Source organism: Osmerus eperlanus, chromosome 18 (genome assembly GCF_963692335.1).
Source record: "Osmerus eperlanus chromosome 18, fOsmEpe2.1, whole genome shotgun sequence".
Classification (NCBI taxonomy): domain Eukaryota; kingdom Metazoa; phylum Chordata; class Actinopteri; order Osmeriformes; family Osmeridae; genus Osmerus; species Osmerus eperlanus.
The window spans coordinates 10,846,697-10,871,051 of record NC_085035.1 but is presented as its reverse complement, the minus strand read 5'-3'; the positions used below and the strand labels follow the sequence as shown (position 1 = coordinate 10,871,051).

Here is a 24,355-nt window from a genome sequence, read left to right as displayed (position 1 = left end):
TCACAATAACACTGGTAACATCTCCAGGATGTGACCGTGTGTTCCTACTTATTCTAGCACAGAATGTTCAGTTTGATCATCTCCATATTCAGCTTTGGGGTTTTCAAATAGGTTTTTCTGTCATATCTGTCTTCACTCTCACACTATAATAGAAAAACTGAATACTTATCCGTTGAATTATAATGGCTATAATAGATATTATAGTAATAATATCTTTCTTCTAGAAGATGAAAGAAAGAAAGTGCATAACGATTCTGTTAACGATTCTCTGTGCCGTTAAACAATTAAAATGCTAAGTTTAATAATGGATTAAAAATCGATATGCTCAGTTTAATAATGGGACACGCGAACGTCTGTCTGAATAAACTATAAAAGTTTGCGCACGCATGCGCGAAGACAGACTGCAGCAAACATGGCAATTAGGAAGAAGCGTTCTAAAGTTTGGTTGTATTTCACACGACAAAATGACAACAACGCCACTTGTAACGCGTGTAAAAAGTCTATTTCGTCGAAGGGAGGAAATACTACAAATATGAAGAAGCATTTGAACACACAGCATGGAATGAAGTTACGTGTTCGATGCATGCAGCAGCGCAGCTAACGTTCGCGCTTCATCTCTAACTATCTAAGGTAGAGCTAAACTGCTCAAAAGTGATCACAACCACGTGTTACTGTGTGAAGCAATTTGCCTTTATTCTGTGTAGTCGATCTAGTTATCTTCTGTCCCGTCGTTTGAAGCATACATTTTAGCTCCGGCATTCGTCTCCCATTAGTATTGATTTTATTGATCATTTCACGTTATCGGGGCGGCGTGTGTTATCAGCAAACGTTCGTGTGTGCCATTATAAAACTGAGCATATCGATTTTTAATCCATTATTAAACTTGGCATTTTAATTGTTTAACCTTTTAATAGTCCTGTTAAATGTGCCTGAAAACGCCTAAACAACATACCCAAAGTACATTGAAAGCTGTTGTTGAACCATTTGGAGTACATGCATGTAAATGGTCTCTTTTGAAAGGTGACACTGAAGTTATTTCCCGTTGTTAGGACCCCTGTAAGTCCTACTGGTGTTGAGTAATAGAAGCTTGAACACAAGGAAACTGAAAGTTTCTATCTCCGACTAGATTTTGTTTTGAAAACAGAGGCCTGAAGAGGCCTAGACGTGGTAGGTATTAGCACATTTCAGAGCCAGTCAATGCCAGTTTGAGAAATTCATTTAGAACGAGTGTGTGCGTGGGGGGGTGCAGGACAGGAGGGGAACATCGATAAGAGAATCGATAAGGAATCGAATCGATAAGCAGGAATTGATAAGGAGTCGGAATCGTTAAAATCTTATCAATACGCATCCCTAGTTGTGTCTGCGTCAGTTTCAGCCGGGGCCGTCTTATATATATATATATATTTTTTTTTTACTATATCACCTACATATCACCGACATCTTACTAGAAAAATTGAAACATTATGGCATAAGAGGGGTAGCTTACTCTTGGATAAGTAATTACTTAGAGAAAAGGCAACAATATGTCCAAATAGATAATAGCAAGTCACAATTGGTGCAGGTAACATGTGGGGTTCCCCAAGGTTCGGTGCTGGGCCCATTGCTTTTTCTGTTGTATATTAATGATATATGTGAGGTTTCCAAAACATTAAAATGTATATTATTTGCAGATGATACAAACTTATTTTGTTCTGGTGACAATCTGAAACAACTTTTGGATACAATGGAAAAAGAGATGGTAATACAAAAAAAAAAAAATATTCGAATAAACTAACATTAAATATAAGTAAAACTAAATTCATTGTATTTGGTCATTGTGCATCGAATACAATAGGTAAATTCATGGTTAATGAAGTTGAAGTAGAGAGGGTGTCAGCTATTACATTTCTTGGAGTAATTATAGATAATAACTTAAATTGGAAGCCCCATATATCTTATACTAAGAACAAGATTTCCAAATCAATTGCAATATTATACAAGGTTAAAGATTTCTTAAATGAAAAGTCATTATACACTCTGTATTGTTCCCTTGCTATTGCTACCATACATTACTTATTGTGTGGAAGAATGGGGAAACACATATAAAACAAACACCAATCCCATTTTTATGCTTCAAGAGAGCCATATGAATAGTAAAGAAAACCACCTATAGGGAGCCAACAAACTCCCTTTTTATTGAATTAAAGGCTCTAAAATTTAAAGAATTAGTAGAACTAAAAACATTACAAATCATGTACAAAGCAAAAAAACATCAGTTGCCAAGGGTTGTTCACAGAAAGAGAATGCCAACATGACATAAGGGGATCTTGTATATTCAAAAAGAACAAAGTTAGGACTAATGCTAAATACCATTGTATTTCCGTTAAAGGTGTACATTTATGGAACAGCTGTCATGCGGAACTAAAAATATGTGGGACCTTTAGTAAATTAAAGAAACTATTTAAAAATAATGCAATGAAATTATATGAAACCATTTTTAGAGTGATAGATGAACAAGCTGCTTTTGTTGTATTTGGACTGTGCAACTCTATTGCATAAGAAATAATGTTTTTTTGTATTCTGTTCAGATCTGATTGTCAACATAATGATGTAAGACAATAATTATTTCTATTGATTGTTAAGATATGAGATGTTTTCATAAAGGGTAGGCATTATAAGCATGAGCTTCAGCCTACACCTGTTTCAGACTGATGTAAATATGCTTTTGTTTGTTAGCTCAACTGTATGAAACTAAGTTGTTTGTCTGAAATAAACCAAACTATTAAGAAATTTCATGGTTGTACTTGAATTTTACAATTGATGTTTCTTGATGATTGTATTTTTATTTTAAATAAGTAGGCCTATGCTACTTATTATTTATGAAGTTTGCATAGATTAAAAAGCAAACAACATACATTTGTGACCCGCTCTGGTGAAAAGCAGCGGTTGTCGGCTAACTATTTTCTCCCTTTTTCACAGATTGTGAAAGTGCAGATTGTAAGCTTTGAAATTATGTGTCATACATTGAAATCTTAAAATAGTAGAAGAAGATTCACGTATCTGAATGTTGATAAACCAGGAAATTTCTAGCCCAGATATATGGCTTCAAAGATTTTAGACCTTATCACGCCTTAACGCTGCGTTCACACTGCAGCGTTTTTTAACGCTCTGCATCGCTCATCCCACAGTACACCACGCTCAGGGGCGTGTTAGACAAGTTAATACAGAGTTGTAGTTCTCTAAGGTCACTGTTGTAGTCATGGCCAAGCGTGCAGATTTGGGTTCATGTACTCACAATATCCATCAAAATACCACTTTTACACAACATTTATGTAAGTGCAAGATTTTACTAGTGCAAGATTACAGTAAGCCTACAAACAGTCGTTTGTAGGCTGGGCTAGCGAGCTAGCAGTGGCACAGAACAGTCACGTAATGTGACGAGACTGAATTTAAAAGTAGGCTATAAAAACACACTAGGAACAATGACGACATCGGCAACCATGCACCATGCATTATTAGTTTAATGTAATCTTTAAATTCAGGCTCGTCACATTAGTAACTTTGTTCTGAACAGAACTGGGTGTGCAGACACTAGTGATGGGTTGTTCGCGAACGATCCGGCTCTAAGAGCCGGCTCTTGAAGGTAAACGTCGGGAGCTGGCTCGCATATCTGAAGAGCCGACTCTATTTTTAATAGATTAATACAGCCTATAAAAACTAAATGATTATGAAATAATGAATTTTAATTGTATTTAAAATAATTGACTAATTCAAAGAACAACAAAAAAATACTTGTAGGCTTAAAGGCGCACACGATCATCCTCACATTCTGTTCCTGTCAATCCTGCATGAGGGAGGGCCGAGCCAACTCACACACAGTCAGAGAGTAGTCAAAACTTGTAGAGCCATGACAAATCAATGCATTTTTAAAGATATGTGGTTACGGTCGAGTATGATTTCATTTCATAATTTAATTCAAATTGTTTTCACACCTATCATAGTCAAATTCATAGTTAAAACATGTATTTTTTAAAGAGCCGTTAGGGAGCCAAAAGAGCCGGCTCTTTTTAGTGAGCTGAGCCATACGAGCCGGCTCACGAAAAAGAGCCGGAATGCCCATCACTAGCAGACACATACGAAAAGTTTCTCCTCCATCTTGAAATTGTGAAACCTAGAAATGTTTATCATGACCAACGGTTGCTACGTTACAAGAAACAAGAAACCAATCCGATTGGCCAACGCTAGCGTTTTCACGCTCCTCATTTACATAAAGTTGAGAAAATCCAACTTGCAACGCTCCGCTCCGCTCGCCTTCCCACAATGCCCTACGCGAGCGTCAACGCCTGGTTTCATTGAAAATGAATTGGAAGCCGACGCCGTGCGCCGCCCGCTCCGCTGCAGTGTGAACGCACTGTTAGAGAGGTGTGATTGTTTTGTGTTAAAACCTCCCCCCCCCACACACACAAAATAATTGTAGACTGCTACACATGCCATATATCATTGGAAAAACTACGAGTCTTGTAATTCTATTGATGTAAGCCATTTCAAGATTGATTCGCAACTGCAAGTACAACTAGAGAGGGTACAATTTCTGTGGAAATTGTAGGGTGTGCTTGCTTGCGTCGGTTGCACAGGGGTCCGTTTTTTTATGACATTTTTACAACTGATATTTCTGTATATTTTATATAAAAATGCACAGGGCCTACTTATTATTTATAAAGATGACATAGATTTAAAAGCATCTTTTTTTTTGCTGCTCATTTAGCCTACAACTCAAAATACGAGTGAAGTGTAGAATGAAATATGATATCTTCTCATTTCCCCTGCAAGAGGCAGCCTCATAGCTGAATCAAAACGAATAGGCTACATTTGGCAGACCGGTGTAAAAATTGACCTAATCTCTATGACTTAAACGTCCTTTTAAGTTTTCCCTTCTCGTGATATTTTCAGGCATTTAGCCTAGCTACTCATATTGCATTCATTCATTAACCCCTTTGAAGATTATTCTACGACGTTACCGTCAGTAGAAGATGGAATCGCGATTCAAACAGTACCATCTGCTAACTGAAAATATGCCCCCCAAAACGTAAATAACCTTGACATTTATTTTGTGGAAAATCACTCATTCATAAAAAGCTCACTGGTAGCGATCATTGTCAGTAACAACGCAAAATGCGATATAGCCCTGTGTGTAGAAACTGCCCCGGTATATTGTACTACTACAGTACAGTACTAGACTAACGTCACTGTGTCCAATCCCGACCGCTGTAAACTACTATTGTCCAAACCCGAACGGGGTTTGGACACTCAGTTTCCGGTCTTTTTGCCAGCATTTTCTTTTGCTATCGCCAGCAAAGTGTAAGTAGTATTATTTTAGGCATACCAAACAATCTACGTGTAAAATTTCATGAACATATATGGACGTTTACATGTCTAAATAATATAGGACAGTTACTTTGGCCGAAAGACCACTCGGCGACACTCGGGCGACGCTTGGGCGACGATCTTTACTCTGACAAGTGTGTCTTTGTTGTCATCGTACTGCTACTATGGGTTAGCACATGAGTGTATTTCAATGCTAGCTTAACACTACTTTGTCTTGCCAATGAAAATACACGATCATGTGTGACGTGATCTGTAGTCGAGGGGAGGAAGGGATGGGGGCTAGCAAACTTTGAGAAGAGTTCAACAAAACATCCAGCAGGTGGTGGTATACAGTCAAATTTAGATTTTATCGCATAGTTTGGAGATGTTGAAGCGTGATATCTTATTGTGGAGGACATAACTACGTCCCCGGATATGTTGACAGCATTGATGGTCAGTTTGGTGACCCTGGATCAAGTTAATATCCCCAGAAAAACAGCAGCGGCCAGTGTTTAGAAGTGCGGTCGGGTTTGGACAAGGGTAGCGCACGGCTAATTTACCGGCGCCAGCGTCTTTTGACCGGCTCTAGTAAAGGCTAAGCTAACTCTAAATTTTTAAACAATATTTAGCTCGAAAGGTAAGAAGTTAAAGCTTAACGTGAAATCAGTAAATCAGCTGAAAACGTGATACGATTATTTTTATCAATATTTGAAGTGGCATTTTCTCAGAATGTTAGCTAAAAAACGGTCGGGATTGGACACAGTGACGCTACTGCTGTGTTCGTCTTGGCGATTGCGTTGGTTGAATTCGATTTAACGTTCCGTTGTACGGTTTAGGCTGAAATTAATTATTATCATGAACAGATTGACAAAGTTTAGGCTGTGGCAATGAAGTTCAGGTTAGTAGTCAGATAGTTTCACCTATTGAAAGACTTTTGATTTAACCCTTGTGTTATCTTCGGGTCGTTCTGACCCATCAGCCGTGTGACCCACCGTCGTATTGCGACAACTTTACCGCATACAAAAACAAAGTGAAGCATTTTCTTTTAACCGTTGGGCTGTCTCAGACCCCCCACATTGCGAAGGTTAAAAGAAAATTATTTTTATTTGTTTTTGTATTGGGTAAAATTGGGTAAACACAACGATGGTTCGTTATGAACCTTTGGGTCATGTGACCCGAAGGCAGCACGAGGGTTAAGTAAAGGGAGTGCCGAACATGTTCTGTCACCGTTTGACTTCCTAAACAGCTGTGTAGATGTTTTTGTAGTGTGTCTCGCGTAGGCTACAGCGTTGCAGTGAGCAACACTGGTTTGAAACCACAGGTAATGATAATTTCACCAACAAATCGTTTACTTGTAATGTAATGTCATAATAAATCCTACAACGAAAATGTATTTGTGAGGAATGTTTATTTTAACGATTGAAAACAGATGCATCATAGACCACTGTAGTATGTGTTGCCCGGGCAACAGAGGCTAATGTCATGCTAATGCTTCAGTGAAATAGTAGACTACCGTTTCCGAAAGTAGATGTGGGCCTACTTCCTTAATAATATCAGCTAATATTGTACATTACATTTCACAATTGTGTTTCACATCACAAAGTAAAATGAGTAAATAGTTATCACCCTGGCCTCTTTGCTTGTGGCGTTTCTGCAGCTGCCTTGCTGTAAAGCTATAGTTAGCCTAGCTATCCCCCAAGTTAACAGATGCGAAACCAATGTTCTGCTACAGGTAGTCACGCGCGTTTTCGTGACGTTAGTAACGTCAGTGACTGTGGCTAGCAAATTAGCCACCGTTAGCTTCACTTTTCGCCACAAAAACTTAACTTGAGCCTAAACCATGCAACGGAACGTAAATCCCAATAGAAGCAACTCAATCGCTACCAAGACAAAACTTTTGACACCTAGGTTGTCTATGTAGGCCAAATATTGACTGAGTTTTAGGGGGGCAAAAAGAATAATAATAATAATATATATGTGAGAGAACAAAGGTTGTGCCCTTGCCGAAGGCAAAGCACACCCAATTAACGTCTTTGTCCGACCACGAACTTGTCAACAACATGACAGTAAACAGCGACTATTCACTTAACAAGGCTCAGAGTTGTCCAGTTATGCTAAACATCCCAACATAAATGGTCTGGTTACATTCCCAAAGGTCCAAACTATCTAACCAAGTAAAGTATTTTGTCAAAAACCGTGTATTACATCCATAAATAGCCATGAACTCTTGTTGCTTCCTTCAAACTTTGCCGCCTGAAGAAACAATTGGTTCACGTAAAATTGGTCATAACTCGGGTTCGCTTCTGAATATTTACAATATCTTGATGTCAAAATGGCCTCTGCACTCTTACCCATTAACAGCTTCCATGCCATGTCCAAAGCCTTCTAAAGCCAACCAGGTGGCTCCCAAAATCTTCCCCCCACTCATTGTGTTCAAGTTTCTATTACTCAAAACCAGTAGGATTTACAGGGATCCTGACACATGGATCCTGACTTCAGGGGAAGGAACGTCAGAGTGTCACCTTTCAAAAGAGACCTCAACCATGCATGTACTCCAAATAGTTCAAGAACAGCTTTCAATTTAATTTGGGTATGCCTTGTTTAGGCGTTTTAGCCAAATTTGACAGTTAATCATTAGAAGCGTTGAGCGCCGGTTATTTCACCGCAATATTCGCACTTGATCAAATTCCAGGATCCTGCTTTCTAGACTTATCCTACATGTGTGTTTTAACACACAGTATTTTTGTACTGACTACATTGCACTGTAGCTACCTGGCCTGATTATGGTTTAAGTTGTGTTAACTTGTTGGTGCAAATTTCATCTTCCGAAAACAGCATGAAAGATTTATTCACGGTTTACCAGGTCAAACAAAGAGAAATTCATCCTGTGCACAATGCAATGCCCGAGATTAGCCTATTCATTCTTTTTAGCCCGATGTAGGCTAAAACGAACGTATGACAAATGTACACCAAACACACAGAAGGCATGCTTGAAAGTTGACACAACTACTTGTGAAATATTATATTTAAGGGTAGGCTACTTGACTCAAGACCAAATCTGCCGATTCACTACTGGATGAGGAGGGGGGATAGGATCTTTGTACAGACAAACACGAAGCCTGTTATGAACCTACATATGAAACATTACAGCTAGTACCACCGTGCTAGCATAAGTAGCCTAGGGGAAAACCGGCAGCACTGTGATGCAAATTAAATCACATCACGCATGACGTGCTCATAACTCAACTGGAAGCTCAGGTAAACAAGAACAAATTGAGTATTTAGTGATCCTAAACGTGTTGTTTATTATTGTAGTAAACCGCATGGTGTATAAACCACACACACTCAGAATGAGGACTAGTTTGAAAATCGAAGTATAAACCGTACTGGAATATAAGCCGCACTTGAAAGCATACAACTTTACCATTGCGCCGGCTAACGTTGACCAGACCAATGCTCACGATTGATTACTTTCCCGTACACACTGTCACAGCGGACAGCTTGGATAGCCACCTAACTAGACAACACTCTCAATCAGGGTGAACACTCAAATTATCTAAACTATAGACCATAGCATTACACATATCAAAACAGAACGAACACAACAATAGAACTCCAAACAATGCTTATCTAACTAAGCTAAAGCCCTTAATATACTATTTGCCTTAACTTTTCAGCTTGCCACAGGGCATTCTGGGTACCAAGAGCATTGTCGCTTCTATACCAAGCAATGCACGAGTATACAATCTTACAGCATTGTGTAACACACTTCGGTTGTGGATAGTATTTCCAGAAATAAAGCCAAGTCACTCATTTAGTGGCAAAATCCATTGTTATGTCTACAAAATTATTTTAGATATAGTGTAAGTTTAGCTAGCTTGCAAATCCTGAGGATAGCCTACTGTAACAAACCTTACTGTGACAACGGCGTTTTGTCCCTCGGGAGTTGCCGTAGGCTTGATGCTGAAAGCATTACGTGAAAGATTTGGCGTTTGCGAGGTAACTTCAGGTTCAACCCAGGGTTTTCTGTACTACGACGGTGGATCACTTGTTACCGGGGTAGATCGCCATGGTAACACATGCTGAACGGCTAACCTGGTCGGGAGCAGGTTAAATTGGAGATCAGAGATCAACCGGTATAAAAGCCCCGCCCACTAACTCATTCTTGAGGATAATGCAGTCACCGTTCATAGAAGATCCTGTGGAGCTTGGTGCGCGGATAGTGAGAGGTGCGCTAAGAAGAGCCAGAACATTTAGAGACCGACAAAACCCTTTCGCATTCCCTCATGAGTATCTTTATGAAAGATATAGATTCTCAGCTGAGGGAATTACGTATCTTTGCCAGCTTCTTGAGCCGTATGTTGCCAATGCGACACATCGAAGCCGTGCGCTCACAGTCCCACTATATATAGCGTTTCGTTATTTTGTTACCTACTTTTATAGTGTGGGTGATGCGGAGAACCTGAGCAAGAACACTGTCTGCCGCGCAATTTGCAAAGGATTTTCTTCAATGGCTGTTGCCACCATATTCTGATTAATGGAGTGATGAAAAAGAGATATCAAAAGTGCCCTTTGTAAAAACTTTGGACTCTAATATATTGACAAAATGAAAGAAGGATTTTCATTCTGTCTTCATGCAATGTTCTGATTTCCGTTCTGGAAATGTATGCAAATTATATCATATTTTACATCTTAATGCATCATTTGCTCATTTAAACATACATTTTACAGGAAACTAGTAATGAAAACAATATTTGACCTAATATTAGTTATCAACTGGGGAGGTTTCATGTTGATATGTTATCCCTGGGGTGTCTCCCCTTAACCCATTCTGTTGTCCTTGGGTTGCTTTGAGCCTTTTTCTAATAATTTCCATATCAGAAATGTGTGTTTCTTTCAACCAAAACATTTCAAACCAAAAAGAACAATGTGTATGGTACCATACAATGCTCTTCACAAGTTAAATAAATGATCATTTCACTACTTTCATTGAATTTGGATGTTCATTTCTTTTGAAAGAAAGAAATGGTGAAAACCCCCACAAAAGACTCAAAATGCACATCAAAAAAGCCACAAAAAGGTATAAAAAGACCAAAACGTAGAACAAAGTTTAACAAATACATCCTTACGTGTTCTCCCTTCCCTAGGAACACAGAAAAGCCAGCCTTGTTTTTTTAAATTAAAAGCCTCTTATATTCTATATCAAGCCTCTTATACTCTATATCGAGCTCCAGGGTTCTTTTTTACAGGGCCCTCACATTGTCTGCTCCAACCTGAAACAAAGAACATTGTCCCTTTGCAAGGCACACTTGGAGAAAGTTAAAGGTGTCCATTTGACAACTGTGTTTCAAGGTTCATTGCTTATAATTTGTGTCTTTGTCTTGGCCTTAAAGTGGAGGCCCTAGGCTCAGGGGGAGAAAGACGTTCCTCTTCCTGCTGAGTTTAACCCCATAGCAATTTAATCAATTGAGTCATATTTGAAATGAGCACTGTAAGGACTCATGTGTCTCATGTTCAGACCACCACCATTAGCAAGTCATTACAGACACTTCAATCACAGCCACACGTTCACACACTCTCACCATCTGTGTTGCAAGTGGTAAATAAAACTCAAAAGTGTACCCCCAAAATGCTCTCTGAGCAGACAGAAACAGTTTCCTGATCATCTAGGACCTCCACTTGAGAAAGTAAGTGGTATATTTGATCAATATTCAGCAAACACATATGGCATACATACTGGTGTATGACCATTAGTTTCACTGTTACCTCTGTATGGCACAGTGGGACAACAGTGGGTGGTGGCAGCAACACCACTGTATTTCCTGTCACTGCAGAGAACAGTAATACATTTCACTCCTACAATATTCATAAATAATTGTTGAATGAACATGGTCACATAGATTACTTGAAACATACATATGCTTGGGTTTCCGAGCTGATGCCACCATCAGGGTCTGAAGAAATGCCCCCTTCCACTCCTTCCATCATGGGGCGACCCTGATAGCTGGAGAGGGCCAGCTCCTCAGCAGGAGTGAAGTCCTGTGGAGGAGGGCCCCACCAGTTTTCTTTGCCTTATTTTTCTTCCTGTTGGCTGCAAGCAATTTCATTGTTCTATAGGCCCTTTGTAGCTATACCAATATCCTACAAAAGGGACTGACTCAGGCAATTCAGCTTTGTACTTGTTGGCCTTAAAATATGTGCAAGTATTGCCTACTGCTACTTACCATTCTGAATTATGGTTTTATATTTATTTTTTATTTGCTCCCACGATTGTTTGCCACTGCCAGGGTTGCAACTAAAATAATATAGCAACAAAAGTTTAACGTTATGGAATTCACACGCGTTGTGCCTGGGGCACAAGACATCAATAAGTCATGTAGCGTATGCATTTACAGCATCTGCTATTTTCTGCCAGCTTGGCAGCAGCGACTTTGTTGATTTTTGTCTGTATTATATGTCTGTATTCCTGATATGTTTGTATTACAATATTTCACGCAGGAGGAGTAGACAAAGTTTGGAAGATTATTTTCGGCTCCTCCTGCGTGAAATATGCGGCTCTTGTTTTGTCCATGTTTGCGATTGGACATTGTTATGGCAGTTTTTGACATAGTTACAATATCTATGTTTCTTTAAGCGGTAAAAAGTAAGTTCCTTTGTTATAGACAGACGAATGTAAGAAACTGAGGCTCTGTGGTGTGGTTTACTATGTAGAATGGACACTCAGATTGTCTTAAGGTATTTATGATACCTAACTAAGACTGGCTCTTAGTTAGGTCTGGGGGTTGGGGGAGATTGTTATCTCAGTTGAGCGAGCTGACCTAACCTTTTGGCCAAGGAGATTGTGTCCTGTGTCCTGTTTGTGTATCATTAACCATCTCCTCATTTAGAGAGGGAGCTGGGACATCAAAGAACTGTGGGACACTTGATGTGGAGTCAAACTGTCACTGAGCAGTGCTGACCAATCACAGAGACCGCTATATTGATGGATTGACCATCAGAAGAACCATTTGTTCTAAGTTTATATAAGGCAGGGTTTTAGGGTTGTTCTTCACCACTCTCTCGGACGACCTGTAGGTTACATCTGCATGTCTTTCGCTATGACCGGTCCAGAGTACTCTGTTAATTCTTAAATTGTACAAACTAAATAAATTATATTGAAACCGCCATCTTGACTATTCAGATCTACACAGTGTCACTTGAATTTCCACCACGTCAACATACGGTGCAAACACCGCCCCTTTATGTGAACGCGCATGTCTCTAGATTGGAAAGATCTGGGTTGAGTTAGAGAGTTGATAACCGCCGTCGTAATACCACTTATCGTGAAAGCGATTGTTACGCTCCGCGTAGCCGGGTAACTGAAAGTGATCCAGAGCATGTTGATCTTGATTCGTAGTACAGGCCCCTGGTGGCCGAGGCCCTGGGCAACTGCCCGACTTGCCCAATGAGACGCACCGCCCCTGGCACTAAGGGACGAAATAAAAAAAACGCCCCTGGCACTAAGGGAAGAAAGAAAAAAACTAGCGCAGACATAATAAGAACTTGACTGATTCAGTGGGCGCAGGACGCTGATGATTTGCTAGTTAAGATGCAGACCCTGATCATCACCTGTCAGCTGCTGTCCTTTGCATATCCACCTCAGACATTCAGCCAGATTTCGATGCACTTGTTCAAGCCCACTGGATTTCTCTCACAGAACAAAATGAACTGAAAAAAGGTATTGCTTTTTGTATAAAGTTGATCAATTGCAGATCTTTAACATACTGCAAAACAACTTTTCAGTGTTTGTTAAGATTAACTAGTTAGTTTTTTCCAGAATGCCTTGCATGGCAACTGCCTTGTCACTAGATAAGTTTTATGTCCTCAAATGACTTCCATCTGTCTATCTGGAAAGCGACAGATCAACCTTTTGTGAGTACTGTATGTAGGAGCTTCTTCAAAATAGAAGCTCAAAATAGGATAGCTTGGATCACGATGATAGCATACAGCATTTGAAACAATGCACATGATCTTTACACAAAACATTTTTCATATAAAACACCTTTACACTCATTTGATAAAAGGGCTCAATAGTACTCGCTGTGATATATTGTTTTTATTATTGTTGCTTGTTTTTTCCACAGGTACACTTGCACTTATAGCAGTTTATGTTGTTTAATTGTAACTTGTTTAACTACATGCTCTTATGGTTCTTCCCTTTGGCACTTACTTTGGTTGTTCACAATGTGTGCTTCATGTTTTGGCTACTCGCAATGTTTTGTGGCTATCTTGTTGTTATGATCAGTGACCTATGCACTTTGTAAAGCTCTCTCTTGGAAGTCGCTTTGGATAAAAGCGTCTGCTAAATGAATACATGTACATTTAAATGTAATACATTTATAGCACTTCACAGCTGTGTTATTTACTTGACCAATTTTCTTTTTTTTTAAGAACATGTTAACAAAACCTCACCTCAGAATATATTCAGAATATATCCCTCCCACAACTTCAGACAAAGTCTTAACTTGCATATTTCAGTGCCTTTCTTTTCAGAAAAACAACGTGTGCTAGGCTCACAGTATGTTTTGTTGTATTTTTTCTACCAGATTCTTGCTTTACCTATACCAGCTTCCGGTATAATCACACATTCAGTGACCACTATACTTAAGTGGTTTCCAAGACCTAAGACAATCAGACATTCGTGGAATGAAAAATAAACTGGATTTTTTTAACCGGCCAATTTGGATCAAACTACTGACTCTCCTGTATAAATTATATAATGCGTGAGGATGACGTTAAAACTAGCAGCAGTCTTCATCTAATCTTAAAATGACAAAATATGACTGATAAACAGCATACTTCTGTTTCATTACTTGAAAGAATTGCAGTATTGTGTAAATAGTCCAATTTTCATAGTACTGACAATTTGCACGTTACATTTTTGTAAGAAAAACTCTGCCAAATGAAAGAACAAGTTGATAAAGAATATTAGACACTGCACTTGTCAAACCCCTACCAGTACCTTTGTTTCTGCTTGGTGAGAGTTTTCTCCACGTAGTCCCCAAGCTCCAACTTTAGGGGCTTTAGTGCAGCCTGGGGTCGAGGTCCGTGGTGGACCAGCCGGCACACAGCTCGCTCAGCCCCCGTCAGAGGATATGACTTAGATGCCATCTGAGCGAAGCTCAACAAAGGACAAACCCCTTGATTTTGACAATGTCAACTCCAGACAATGGTGGTAGGAATAGTATTTTGAAGTCCCATAAGCTCTTTGCTTATGTTAAACATTATTACGAACATCTGTAGAAGATGTAGAACATTGGTCAGTGTCCAAGTCAATGCATCTACAGCAGTCTCAATTGTCAGATGCATCTGATTGCGAAACAGTTTGAAACAATCTGTTCAATCCAAGAGTAGCTCCCTAGATTTAAATGATAAAATCCTTGAGGATCTGAAACAATGACTGGAATTATCAAGAATCTGATAGATAGTAAGGCCTCTGGTCCTGGCCTTTTTTTCAAGTCTCCTAACAACTTGGAGGACAGGTACATGGAGTGCTGTGATTAAGCAGGTACAAATCTTCTTTTCGCCATCTATCTAGTGGGTAGAAGCATCACACCCAGGATGTGATGCTGGGTGAAGTAGCGGGTATGCGGATGATGACAGATTGGCATCATCATCTCACAGCAGGATCAGCGTCCTGGTGAGCGTGTACAGTCAGAGAAAGGGAGGATCCCAAGATAATGCTTAATCCAATGACCTGAAGGGCACATCCTGGCCTAATTCATCTATCTGCTAACACCAGCAGAACCTAAATTAGCTCTTTCATCATGCATGAGTGCATCGGAGGTAGGTAGGTGAACCAAACAAACCAGCATTGCAGTAAAAAAAGTGAAACATAAGATAAATGGAGAAACAGATTTCCCCGTTTCTGTTGACGGTTTCAGTTAAGAACTGCATCAATAGTATTGTGAATAATCCAAGTGGGATTACAAAGAACATCCAATCAAAGATAAAATAAGATTTAGCATATTTTTTGTAATGAGATCTCCCATGTTCATACACTACCTAATGATAATAGTTTTTTAATTAAAACATTTGTAATCAATCTTTTATTGGAATTTAGAGTTATGATATAGTTTTGTGGATATAAACTCAGTTTTCACAGGAGAGAATTTAAGGGGAACATTTTCATATTGCATTACAGTAGTCCAAAGCGATATAACAGACCAACAAACAAAGACTACCTCTGGGTCAGTACAAACAGTGTAAAGTAAATAAATGAGAAAAAATAAACATGATAGTAGAAAGTCTAGATCATAGAAAGTCTCTATGCTTATCCTGTTAGATCTCAGTGCAGCATTTGATACCATTGATCACGACATCCTAATCAATAGACTGGAAAAGCTTATTGGGTTCACGGATAGTGTATTGAACTGGATGAAATCATATATCACAGGAAGGAAGTTTTATGTTAGTTTAGGTGACCATAGGTCCAAGAAACATGAGAACTGCTACAGGGTTGCTCAAGGAAGCTGCTTAGGTCCATTACTTTTTTCTCTTTATATGTTACCACTCGACGTCATAATCAGAGAACATAACATAGATTTCCATAGCTATGCGGATGACACACAACTATATATATCCACTGAACCCAACGATGCAACGGCCATCAATTCCATTACCAACTGCCTGTTGGCAATAAACAAATGGATGAATGATAACTTTCTTAAATTAAATGAAGACAAAATCGAAGTCCTACTATGTGGCCCCAAATCCAAAAGAGAGATGCTTATTAAGAATCTTGGAGGCTTAACCCCCTGTCTTAAACCAGAGGTGACGAGTCTCGGTGTAATCCTGGACTCAGATTTGAATTTCAACTCTCACATTAATAAAGTGACCAAAACAGCTTTCTTTCACCTGAGGAATATAGCAAAGGTACGACCATTCATAAACCAAAATGATGCAGAGAAGTTAACCCATGCTTTTATATCCAGCCGGCTGGACTACTGTAACGCACTTTTCACTGGTCTTCCCAAGAAAACCACTGAAAGACTACAGCTCATTCAAAATTCTGCAGCTAGATTATTAACCAAAACTAAGAGAGAACACATTAGTCCTGTCCTAGCTACTTTACACTGGCTCCCTGTTACCTTCAGAATTGACTTTAAGGTCCTTTTCCTCACATACAAAGCTCTACACGGACAAGGACCTAGCTACATTGCTAACTCCTTTATAAACTACACACCAGCTAGAACACTGCGAACATCAAATGCAGGCCTATTAGAGGTCACCAGAAGCAGTCATAAGAAGATTGGTGATTCGGCCTTTGTCAATTACGCCCCAAAACTATGGACCAAATTACCCATAAATATTAGGGAAGCAAACACTCTAGACATTTTTAAAAGACAGCTTAAAACCTACCTTTTTACCGAAGCATTTAAGTAATTTTTATCTCAAAAGGGTTTTCCTACTTTTATTAGTTATATTATTGTAGAATCTTGGTTTAGTAAATTTGGGTCATTATTTGACTTGCTATTTTTACTTTGTCTAGGTCAGAGTTGGCGAACTCTGATAGCGTACAAGAACTCTGGTCGCGTGAAGTATTTAAACAAATATGTAAAACAATCTGTATTCTTGATCTGAGGCAAAGGATCTGTTAACAGAGAATACGGCCCATACTCTTGACCTGGGGAAAGGATCTGTTAACAGTGTATGGTTTTATATATACAGACCAGGGGTGAATCAAATGTATATGTTACTTTTAAGACGCATGTTTAAAGTGGTTTTCTCTCTTGAACAGAGATCTTATTGGGATTTTTATTTTTGTTTGAATTGTTTATCACTTGTATTATTGTTTTTATTGATTTTATGTAAAGCACCTTGAGCTACAATTCTTGTATGAAATGTGCTATATAAATAAAGTCTTACTTACTTACTTACTATGATGGGGGGGAGGGGGGGGGTTCAACAGAGATAGGAAAACAAAATTACTAACCATAACACAGACCTATCTTGCTCCCCCCTCCCTAAATCCAACCGTCCATCTGTCCCTCCCCTTTCCCTTCTTACCTAACCCCAGTCCCCCCACCCTACATTGTCGGATTTAGCATGGTGCATATCAGCCCATCGTGTGCAGACAGAGAGTGGGGAGGCTTCCATTGCAGGCCATGAGTCTTTTTGCAGCTCTGAGGCCGGCCAACCAGTAGCGTGTCTGACTGATAAAAAGATCTAGGTTAGAGCTGATCTAGGTTAGAGCTGTCATTAAGTAAGAGGACAGAAGGTGAGTATGGTATTGTTTTGACAATATGGTGGACAACATGCCACAAATGTTCTTCCAGAAGTCTGCAACCCCTGGCATTCCCATACCATGTGAAGAAAGGTGCCCAAGATATTATGAGTGCATAAACAGCAGATAGGTGAAGGTAAGGCTTTCATTTTATGTAATGTGCGAGGAGTATAGTATGTTCAATGGATACAATTAAAGTGAATAACTTGGTGGTTGGGGTTTCTAGAGGATAGCAGCGTATTGTTAGCCTGGATCTGCCCTCCTACGTACTTCCGCTAAATTTTGATTTTGCTTCTGTACTAGGTCTGGCCATGAGGTAAGTAAGTCAGATGTCTCCGGTTAATTTTCTACCGGCCAATCAGCGAACAGAGGGAGTGGCTGTAGTTCCGTAATGACGGCGGAGAAAGATGCGAGCGAAGCCATTCAGTCCGTTGTGGCAACGCTGCCGAATATCCATAAGCTAAAGCCAGAGCAAGAACAAGTTTTGCTGAGTTTTGTTGGTGGCCATGATGTTGTGGCCCTCCTCCCCACGGGGTTCGGGAACAGTTTGATTTTCCAGCTACGGCAGCTAGCTCTGTTACAGTAGTGGTGAAGTAATTGGCTAAGTTGAACGCTAGCGATTGGTTATGGCAGATCAGAGTGGCTCTGGGCAGATCCAATAGTTTTAAACTTCAACAGAGTACCTGCCTACAAGGAAGTCAACGCTTGTCAATGGAGCGAGGCCAGACTCTCTGTACAAATGAAATGTACGAGAGTCTGGTTAGCACCAGGCTAGCGTATTGTGCCAAATAAGTTCCAATTCAGGTTGCTGCCATTACATGACAGGTCCCCCTCTCACACGCTGATAACGGATCGAGGTTTAGAAGAAACCTTCATCGGGATAGCATAAGTGGAAGACACTAAACCACTAGGTTTGGTCAATGCCGTGTGAAATGGGTGAGTAACCAATGGGCCATCCCAAGGTACCTCAAAGTGCTTTTGAATGTCCTGGAATGAGCGGAGACCCACCGCCCCCCAAAAAATCTGAAAAAGTGTATACCCCATTGTTACTCCAATGGGGGAATGATATTAGACTTCCTCCCAACTGGAGACCATAGTTATGGAATATCGGGGAATGAAGGTACCAATTGGGTGTAATTTTGTAAAATGTATTTGTAAGTTGCCAAACTGAAATCTATTCAGTAACGAGCCAAATTTGGCTTTAGAATGTTTAAGAGAAATGATGGAATAGATTAGATCTTGTAATCTATGAGGGAGAACAATGTTTTGCTCTATAGGGTGCCAACATGCAGAGGCAGTGGGATCCAACCATTTGGATAGAGGACGTAGCACGAATGACCAATAGTACCATTGGAAGTTAGGGAGTCCCAGTCCACCATCAGATTTTGATCTCTGGATGGTTGAAAGTTTGTGTTTCTTTTCCCCCCACATGAAATTGGAGATTGCAAAATGTAATTCATAAAGCTGAAAAAGTTGATTTGTGGGAGAACATTCATTTTAATAACTGAAATACGAGAATGGAATGAGAGGGGAGACGTGCTCTACCTTAATAGATCAGTTTTGACCTCCGCAAGCACTTTCTTATAATTAATTGATACAGTGCTTGTAACTGAGGGATGGATAAATACCCCCAAATATTTAAGGTTCTGAACCATTGGTATATTTAATGGGAAAGCCATCTGTCTGGAAGAGTTGTATAGGGGCAATAGTGCAGACTTTTCCAAGTTAATTTTGTAACCAGAGATCTGACTGAAATTGTTGAAGATGTGTAGGAGGTGGGGAAGAGACTGAGGGACATTCTGAATAAAAAGCAGTATATCATCTGCATAGAGAGATATGTAGTGTTTGGTGTTGTGAACAGTAATAGGGTCATGATTAGTCGATTGCCAGACAGCCTGGGCCACAGGTTCGAGTGATAGAGCAAATAACAGAGGTGAGAGAGGGCAGCCTTGGCGAGAGCTACGTGACACTGGAAATAGTTTAGAGCAAGTGTTACCTGTCATCACCATAGCTTTTGTGTTGGTATACAGTAATAAAGGCAAAGGTATTACTTTTAGCCATGATTGTGTTTAAAAATTCTTCATGTTTAATATTATAGTTTGCTAATCTTGTATAAAATGTGCGGCTCTGGAAGACTTGTCAATGTTTGCGATTGGCCATATGAAGCAAACACTAACCATTTTATGTGAACACGTTGATAGCCTGATTAGGAAAACCTGGGGTGACATATTGAGAACCACCGTTGTGACACCGCCTACACAGGATTGCACTAGTTAATAGGTGTGTTCAACTTCATGCAGCGCTTGAAGCAGTGAATTCTGGTTAGACTTTTTGTCCGACTTGAGACGGTGCCGAGGCTAGGTCACTTTGAACTATCCATCAAAGTACCGTGAGATCGATTCGAGAACTGCCGGCTGTGTAGCCGAGCACATTTTCTCAAGAGCAACTGCACGGGTTCTAATGACGACACAGCTATTTCATGATTGGCCAGACTCAAACACGACAATGTTGACGCGTGTTTTGTATTTATTCTTTCAGTTTCGCCAATGCTCAAATCCAGACCAAACGGTACAATTAAATTAAATATTTGCCTTTATTGACAGACTGCGATAGCCTACTATTGTTGAAGAAAGGGTTTTAGTCAGCCTCTTAACTAACGGAAGTTTAATTGAGTTCTGGTTTTATTATCAATCTGCAGATTGGAGAAAGAGTTTAACATAGCCCAATACATAAAATGACAAATTTTAGTGCACTGTTCATGCAAGTTCTAATGCGAAAACAATTAAATTCGCGACCATGCAGTTAATCAACGATAAAGTAAGCAAACAGCGCTTGATCGGCCATGACTGATGTCAACGTAGAAAACCATGAGAAGCTGGAATGTCCGACTTTACGGAGCTGTTTTTAACTCCCCCCCCCGACTGCAAGCGGCAACTCTCGCGGGTCGTTTCATGCAGCCGCAGTCGATGTCGAACACCCCTTTTGTTAGTATTATTAGGATTCCTCCGTAAGGAGTTACCGTTGGATTCCCTGGATCAAGATGAGTTCAACGCTTTCTATGGTGTCAATTTTCGGTTGTATAGATTTTCCTCCATTTTGAACTTTGAGGAAAAACCTTTTCAATACTCCTCCTACAATTTTTGTCCAATCTTCCCCAAAATCGGCACAGATCATCTTCAGAACAAATCATCAAAGGATTTTTTATTTTCAAAACCGTTACAATCAATCAAAATCAGCAACTAAACTGGAAGTTGGCTAATATCTCAGCAACAGTTTGAGAAATCAACACCAAACTCGTAACCTCGACTCGGAACCCTCTTCTAGGAATGTCCCAAAAATGTGGTATCATGTGACCACTGGGAGGGGCCACACTAAGAAAAAATGCCTTTTGGCCAATAACTGTTATATATAAATATAACAAGTTATTGTTATATATATAAAATATTTGTTTGCCTTAATTAAGTGATTCCTTTGTCTCTTGATATCTTGGGAGATCCCATGTTTGACACGTTAACTTGTGATATCAGCCAAATTGATGCGGCCGCCATTTTTAATTAATTAAAAAAAACGTCCAGCCAATCGAAATTGGCAGCAAGAGCCACCAAAAAAAAAGTTGGGTCATATCTCAGCAATCTTGGATGGATTCACACAAAACTTGCTATATGTACTCAAAACTAAAGTTTTGTAGTATTTTGATTTTATATATTTAGGGTTCCTCCGGTAGGAGGAAACCTATTGTTTTTGTTAGTATTCTTATTATTTTTCCTCTATTCCACTAAATGGCTCAATAGCTCAAAAAGTCCTCAACCCGATTTTTTCAAATTTGGCCCAATGATACAACAGGTCACTCACTACTCCCAGACGGCTAGTGGCCCACGTACGCCCATAGGTGGCGCTATAAGCCACGCCCAAAGTCTATGTGATTTCCCCAGCGCCCCATTACTCCAAAATGCCTGTAAATTGGTAGACATGCCTTATTTCTCATGGGGAACAAAAAAGCCTCAAGGACCCATATTGTCCACTGTGATAGATTTTGCTGTACTGTCCTAATTTGGATCCAATCGACTTGAAATTTGTAACAGATGTGTAGAATACATGTCTTTATATAGGGTGACATGGAATAAAAAATGCAATACGAAATGGCTGAAAGGGGTGTATTTATGTTAATGTCCACATTGCCTCAATATCTTTGTGTCAATAAATCAAATATAATTTTGACTGATGGTTTTTCAAACCTAATAGGGTTCAAGATGACATCACTCTGAAGAATAATAAACAATTTCACCTTGGTATGTCAATATATGATTGAATTCAATTGAATTGCTCCACAGCGCGCTCTCCAAATTCTCAGACTCATCCTGCCCCTTGACAGTAGGGTGACCACCTGTCCCGCTTTGCGTTGTGTCACACATCATTTTCACTCTTTGTCCCGCACGTCTCATATTGAAAATGCTGTGCGATACAACGCAAAGCGGGACAGGTGGTCACCCTACTTGACACACGTGCAAGCTTGGCAAGAAGCACACACATCCTTTCTGTAAATTGTGTGCTGACCAAGCCCCCACCCTTGGTTTTTATCTCCTGTTTCATTTCGCTTCCAATCGCAGCTCGCCGTTACGAATATAAATTATTTTTCGGCGGCCATTATTGTTTTCAACTGGAATCGCCTGATAGCCGTGTTGGAGGCAGCCACGTTCGGTAAGTCATGTCACCTATTTTTACACATTTTAAGCTAAAATCAATGATTGGGTTCGTGAAAGTACACTACTCTTGAATTATGGTGAAGGTTTGAGCACTTTTAGACTTTTAAATCTTGAGTGACGGAAGTGACAGAATCCGAACTCGAAAAGTAGAGCTTTTTTCCTCTGTGTTTATAATTTGTGAATCATTTTGCATGTGGGAATTGTGCTTTTAGCCAGATAGTCCGATTATTTGTGTGATTTGTAAAAAACTTGCAAGTGGAGTGAGACTGGGGTACTGTCCCGGGGGTACATTGTTTTGACGTTAGCCTCAGAGTCAGACTTGGCTCGCTCACTGGCAGTGTGTAAACAATTTTGTATTTCACTCAATTCTACTCCAAAAACGTCAGGGAGGACTGATTTCTGTAGACAAGAGCCTGTTGAAGATAGCCAGTATTTAGGCAAGTCTGTTTCATTCGTCATTTGCCTGAGAAAGCGACCTACGTTAGCCAGGCTAGTTTCACTCGGTCAGCCTATTTAAAGGTCTCTGACAGTCAGAATCACTGTTTACAGGCAAAGGCCAGAGCCTGGAATCGAACCAGTGTTTTGAGTGACGCATCGCATCTCCATCAGGTCAACACATTTTGATTCAAGTTCAAGTATTGCCACTGCAGTTCACAGTCAAAACTGAAGTCTGTATCAAGTGTAGATGGAAAAAGCTTCATTATCCACAACTGACATGGAACCTTTCTTCACAGGGTTTACGAATGTCCTCTTTTAGATGATTATTTAAATCATGAAGTCAGATTTACATAGGTTGTAAAGCAAGGCTGTTGAGCGGGATTTAAAAGCCAACAGTATAGAGTAGGGCATTGGCAGACTGTTGAGCGGGATTTAAAAGCCAACAGTATAGAGTAGGGCATTGGCAGACTGTTGAGCGGGATTTAAAAGCCAACAGTATTCGCCTGTTTCTCCAGCAACCTATGGGTGCTGACCTACTTCCGCTCTCCGGTTTTGTGTTTCCTGTTCAGCAGCTAACCTCTACTAGCGTATATCGACAGAGAACATTACATTGATTACATTGATTACAATAAGTTGTGTTTAATTGTTAACATGAGCTCAGGTTCAACTTGTGCCGTTGTTGGTTGCCATAACAATTCCAGAAAATTGAACATTTTGTCAGAAACATCTTGCTTCGAACATAAACAACTTAGAAAAAATTGTCCGTGTCCATCGCCGTATGCTTTGCACTGCATGCCAAGGACTGAGGAACGCAAAACAGCGTGGCTTGCAGCCTTGAAACTTAAACACCCTCCAAAGAAAGTATATGTTTGCTCTTTCCATTTCTTTAAAAAAAAATCCAACCGAACGGTATCCTGATCCGGAGCTTTATCTGGGCTACGACCGACCACCTCCGAAGACGAGGAGAAAGCTAGTCCGGCTAACTGTGTCGGAAACGGCTAGCAGCAGCAATGAAGACATCGAAGGCAGACCTCGTAAGTTAAACTGTAACTTTACGGTTATTCCATGTTTTATGCAGCAATATATATATTTATTTTAAGAAATGGAAAGAGCAAACATACATCAATTATTTGGAGGGTGTTTTAGTTTCAAAGCTGCAAGCCATATATAAAGAAAACGTTACAGACGTTAGGGTTCTGCTTAAGTACTTCATACTGTACATGCTGATGTACTGTCAGTTTGACATATCAGTGTTGTATGAACTCAGAGAAATTTTCATTCGTCACGTGTTTCACTCATTATCAGTTCATCCCTATACTTTCTTCTACTCCAATACATTTCAAAAGGCGAATATTATAGCCTACTTATACACCACTACAGTGGTGTATAAGTATATACACCACAGTTTCACCTTTCCTAACTGACTGTCTAGCTACCTGGTAGATCGAAGCCTATTCTAGAAGAATGGTAATAAATGATAAAAGCCCATCTCCTACTGTAAATAACCTGTACATTGTGTGTGCGGCCAGCATGGTAGACAAATTGCAGAAAAAAGAAAGACGGACATCGGAGCATTTCAGGACACCAAAACGCAAAGAAAGAACCC

At 39.8% G+C, this 24,355-nt stretch overlaps 1 protein-coding gene across 2 annotated transcripts in view; it reads right to left on the bottom strand.

Annotated features, from left to right (window-relative positions):
• The window catches only part of gpsm1b (G protein signaling modulator 1b), a 152,648-nt gene that overhangs the window by 91,229 nt on the left and 37,064 nt on the right, over window positions 1–24,355 (bottom strand). Inside the window, exon 1 of one of the 2 annotated variants that reach the window (XM_062484703.1) lies at window positions 14,345–14,914. The exons of the other annotated variant lie outside the window; for it this stretch is intronic. Coding sequence (XP_062340687.1) covers window positions 14,345–14,493 — 149 coding nt within the window. The 5' untranslated portion in view covers window positions 14,494–14,914. Of the gene's footprint in view, window positions 1–14,344; window positions 14,915–24,355 lie in introns of those variants that run through there. 2 annotated transcript variants of the gene reach the window in all.